The 4,825-nt window shown below is 33.4% G+C and overlaps 1 protein-coding gene across 1 annotated transcript; it reads left to right on the top strand.

Moving 5' to 3' along the window:
• Nucleotides 1-211: 211 nt before the first annotated feature.
• AGTR2 (angiotensin II receptor type 2) lies at nucleotides 212-4,326 on the top strand. Its single transcript, XM_079124212.1, has 3 exons — nucleotides 212-272; nucleotides 420-479; nucleotides 1,720-4,326. Exon 3 carries the CDS (start codon nucleotides 1,755-1,757, stop codon nucleotides 2,838-2,840), a length of 1,086 nt encoding a protein of 361 aa, XP_078980338.1. The 5' UTR covers nucleotides 212-272; nucleotides 420-479; nucleotides 1,720-1,754; the 3' UTR covers nucleotides 2,841-4,326.
• Nucleotides 4,327-4,825: the final 499 nt, after the last annotated feature.

The following is a 4,825-nucleotide window of genomic DNA, read 5'->3' as shown; positions in this document are numbered from 1 at the left end:
TTTTTTTGTTTGAGATTTATTTGAATGAGCTGTTATGATTGGAGACAGTGAGAATTTCAGATTAATGTTTTGCAGCCAAAAAAAAAAAAAAACCCTCTGGAAAGCTGGCAAGTGTTCATAAGTCAGCCCTAGAATTATGTAGGTTGAAGGCTCCCCAGTGGACAGACGGAACATATAAGAAGGAAACCAGAGATCTGGTGCTATTACATCCCAGACTCTAAGAGAACGAATAAGCACAGAATTCAAAGCATTCTTCAGCCTGAACTTTTAAGGTAAGTCTGAACAATTTATATATACTTGGAAAGTAGAACATACATTAAATGAAAATATTTTTTATGGATGAACTTTCCCTTTTCCCTGTATTTTAGCACTGTATTTTGCAAAACTTCTAAATTATTCAACTGCTGTTTCTCTTACAGGAGTGCATTTGGGAACTAGGAAAGCTGATTTATGATAACTGCTTTAAACTCAAGCGAGCAGTAAGTATTCAGTGGGATTTATTTTTATTTTTTTATTCTTTCATGTTAATTTGTAAAGTCATATGAAGAAATGAGCTTTAGATAAAAATGAGAGTTTGTTATTTATGAGGAGGTACTTTGGTGACTATATTTTTAACTGAGTAGTTTATTTGTATTTACTTTAAAACTATCTAAAGTAATAGCCTTTCCCTTAGTGTGTTTATCTTTAGCTTATTTTCATTTATTTCAAAATAATGTTGCTAGTAAAAATATTCAAAACAAAACAACAATGTCTCAAAAACCTGAACACTGATTATGACATTGGAGAACAGTGACTATTTAGTTATATTCAACTGAAAAGATAGCAAAAGAAAAATGACTATCTCATGATTAATCATTGATGTTCAATTCTTATTTCATTGAGCAATCAAAACTATTTCTGTTTGACCTTGAACAAATTTGGCTCTTTTGTTTTCTTTTTCTTTTCCTAATTAAATTGAATTTTTTTTCTATTAAACAGACAAAACTTTGATATCTATATCTAAATCTAATTTTCTCTATTAAAACCAGAAGGCCTTTAGAAATATGCATACATGCCATAACTTCTTCATAATTATAATTGTGAAAACAATGGAAAAGTAGAATTAAAGAGATTATTTTTAATTAGTAAAAGTCCACCACAATCCCCCTATTCCAATGTTCCCTTTGCATACTCTGTCATTTGTACACTTATTTTTTTCCATAGCTTATGCTACTTTTATTTTCCACAGCTATAATGATTAGTACATAATTACTTGAATAAAGCATTTCTCTATGAAATAGCAGGCAGAATGTGATTTCTAGAGAGAATACAGGTTGAAATAAATGATCAAGTGTTTTTAAAGTATTAGTTTTTCTTATTTTGGGTTGCTTCTTGGTTGCTACATACATTCTATATCTCTATTAAACTTTTGAAATATTTTCTTTAAAACTCTAAAAACATGATAGAAAAGAGGTACAAAAAGTAGTTTTGTTCAGAATTTTGGTCCCTGAGGCTGAAATGTCTTACTTCTTGCTACTACTGAGAAAATTGTTCTTTCTTCCTCAAGAGATAAAATACATTCTTATTTCACAGGCATGGTCCTGTTTCATAATGTTTTCTAGAATTGCTTACTTGTTTTTGCTCTTTTTTTTAAAAAACTCAAACTCAAAATGCTAACAAACTCAACTATACCTTAAGCTTTATATGTGTTCTAACAGCTTCATTTTTTCTCCTCCATAGAAAGTATACGAATTAGGAGTTGCTGACATTTCAATATGAAGGACAACTTCAGTCTTGCCACCATCAGCAAAAATCTTACCAGCAGTCTGGGACTTGGGAACATATCTGGCAACAATGAGTCCACCTTTAACTGCTCGCATAAACCATCAGATAAGCATTTAGATGCAATTCCTATCCTCTATTACATTATTTTTGTGATTGGATTTTTTGTTAATACTGTTGTGGTTACACTGTTTTGTTGTCAAAAGGGTCCTAAAAAGGTTTCTAGTATTTACATCTTCAACCTGGCTGTGGCTGACTTACTTCTTTTGGCTACTCTTCCTCTCTGGGCAACCTATTATTCTTACAAATATGACTGGCTTTTTGGACCTGTGATGTGCAAGGTTTTTGGTTCTTTTCTGACCCTGAATATGTTTGCAAGCATTTTTTTTATTACCTGCATGAGCGTTGATAGGTACCAATCAGTTATCTACCCCTTTCTGTCTCAAAGAAGAAATCCCTGGCAAGCATCTTATATAGTTCCCCTGGTTTGGTGTATGGCCTGTCTGTCCTCATTGCCAACATTTTATTTCCGAGATGTCAGAACCATTGAGTACCTAGGGGTGAATGCTTGTATTATGGCTTTCCCACCTGAGAATTATGCTCAATGGTCAGCTGGGATCGCCTTAATGAAAAATATCCTTGGCTTTATTATTCCTTTAATATTTATAGCAACATGCTACTTTGGGATCAGAAAACACTTACTGAAGACCAACAGCTATGGGAAGAACAGAATAACCCGTGACCAAGTCCTGAAGATGGCAGCTGCTGTTGTCCTGGCGTTCATCATTTGCTGGCTTCCCTTCCATGTTCTGACCTTCCTGGATGCTCTGGCCTGGATGGGTGTCATTAATAGCTGTGAAGTTATAGCAGTCATTGACCTGGCACTTCCTTTTGCCATCCTCCTGGGATTCACCAACAGCTGCGTTAATCCCTTTTTGTATTGTTTTGTTGGAAACCGGTTCCAACAGAAGCTCCGCAGTGTATTTAGGGTTCCAATTACTTGGCTCCAAGGCAAGAGAGAGAGTGTGTCTTGCCGTAAAAGCAGTTCTCTTAGAGAAATGGACACCTTTGTGTCTTAAAAATGAGAGTGGTATGCATGCAATCAATATGGCTAATTGTCCTGAGGCCCATCTGAATTATCTTTAAATGGCTTTAGCAACAGAAGTCCCTCCCCCATTGTCTAATCTTTACTCACTCTTCTATAACAGGAAACAAAGTGTAACTAAATTTTATCCTTCAGTGACTTTCAGGAATTGTCCATTGTTTTTCTGGTATATTGGTTCAAGACTGTCATTAGTGAGACATATCCATAACCCAGATGTAATTGGGGATTTATCTCAATTATAATTAATAGTAAATTGTGATTAATGATTTGGGGTTCAGGTTTCTCCTTGAAAAAATGCTGGCATTTCTTGGTGAAGTTTTATATCCATTTTCATCAAGTTCTTTCCTCTTGAACCATGGACAGTTTTACATTGTTGCATTATTTACAAGACAACATTGTAAGAGAGATAAGCAGTAAGTTGAGTATACTATTTGAATATACTAATATAATGGATTAGTACTGGATTATTCAGGCACTAGGCATGTACTTTCTACATTTAAAAACTTATAAATTCTGTTCCTTTTACATTTCACTTGAGCATAGCTTTATAGTTAAGATATAGCTACATATCAAGCAGGACTAGGAATGTAGATTAAATCACACTTCTACATTTTGGCTTAATTTTACAGTTTTAGAAAGTAAAATGTATAGTAAAATGATTGAAATTAACACATATTTGGGTGTTCACTAAACTCTGAATAAATACTTTAAAAAACTTTCTATTCATTTTAACTATTGTTTAAAGGCTTATATTTTTTCTGATAATTTTTTTGAAAACTATAACTAAATGCAGTGTATTGCTATAAAATGTTAAGGGTCACTTTTTACATCTCTGACTTTTTAAATGTGGTGCTTCGATATATAGAACATTGACTTGATTTTTATTATTGATGCTTTGATTCTGGGTTGCTTCCCAAAATATCTGTATGGATTCCTTGACTTGTAATAAATCCTAAACTGGCATAAGGAAAGGTTATAACAGAATGAAATTTTGATTACTTCCTCCCCCTGGAAGGGGGAAAAGAGACCCAGCAAATGACAAGTTTGGTGTGAGGCAAGGGACCTGACAGGTAGGACTGTACAATGTGACTTTCAGAATACAGATCCTGGTGCGTAATTTTAAACTATGTTAACTGTTTGCTCCAAAATCTATGGGATTCTGAGGAGCTATTTTAAACCAATCGCTGGCACATAGATCTCCTTCTTAATAGAACTCCTAAGTTAAAGGAATACCTGAAACTGACTGAGTTACCTCAACTTTACACAGATGAGGGTGTGAATCCTAATTTTACAAGTTCAAGATTTCATTCTGCACCAGCCCCATATTATACCAGGTTACCTCAGACCTTCCTAGACCAATGCTTACCTGTGAGGTAGAATTAAAGTTTTGGGGTTTTAATATCTCTGTCAGGTTCCAGGACTATAGACAGAAGAATTCTCTCACACCACTTTTTGGGAAAGCCCTAATTTCATGTAATCATATTATTTTCAATAAAGCAAATAGCTAAATATATAATCAACTATGGCTTCATATTTTAAATGATTTTGTAAAACATATCATATGAATAAAATCCTTTATTGGAAGATCATGTGTGTTTATTATTATTTTATTTTAACTATTTCCAAGCATAAATTCTTTTTTGTTTTTTTTTGTTTTTTTTTAATTTTTATTTTATTTTATTTTATTTTTTATTGTAAACAAATGGGATACATGTTGTTTCTCTGTTTGTACATGGCGTAAAGGCATACCATTTGTGTAATCATAAATTTACATAGAGCAATGTTGTTTGATTCATTCTGTTATTTTCTTAACTTCTCTTCTCTTGGTACCTTCCATTCAATCCTCACTGATATTTCTCAGTTTCAGTCTCCATCATTACTCACCTAGTTTCTTGTCATACTCTTCTAATCTCCCTAAGTGTTCCGCCATAATTTCCTATTGACTATGAAAGCAAAACC

Source organism: Sciurus vulgaris, assembly GCF_902686455.1.
Source record: "Sciurus vulgaris genome assembly, chromosome: X".
Lineage (NCBI taxonomy): Eukaryota > Metazoa > Chordata > Mammalia > Rodentia > Sciuridae > Sciurus > Sciurus vulgaris.
Note: the sequence above shows the minus strand (reverse complement) of the source record. Positions and strands in the feature narration are given on the sequence as shown.

What these genes read in the sequence shown, in the direction of transcription:
- AGTR2 (XM_079124212.1), top strand. Translation starts at nt 1,755, where the DNA reads ATGAAGGACAACTTCAGTCTTGCCACCATCAGCAAAAATCTTACCAGC.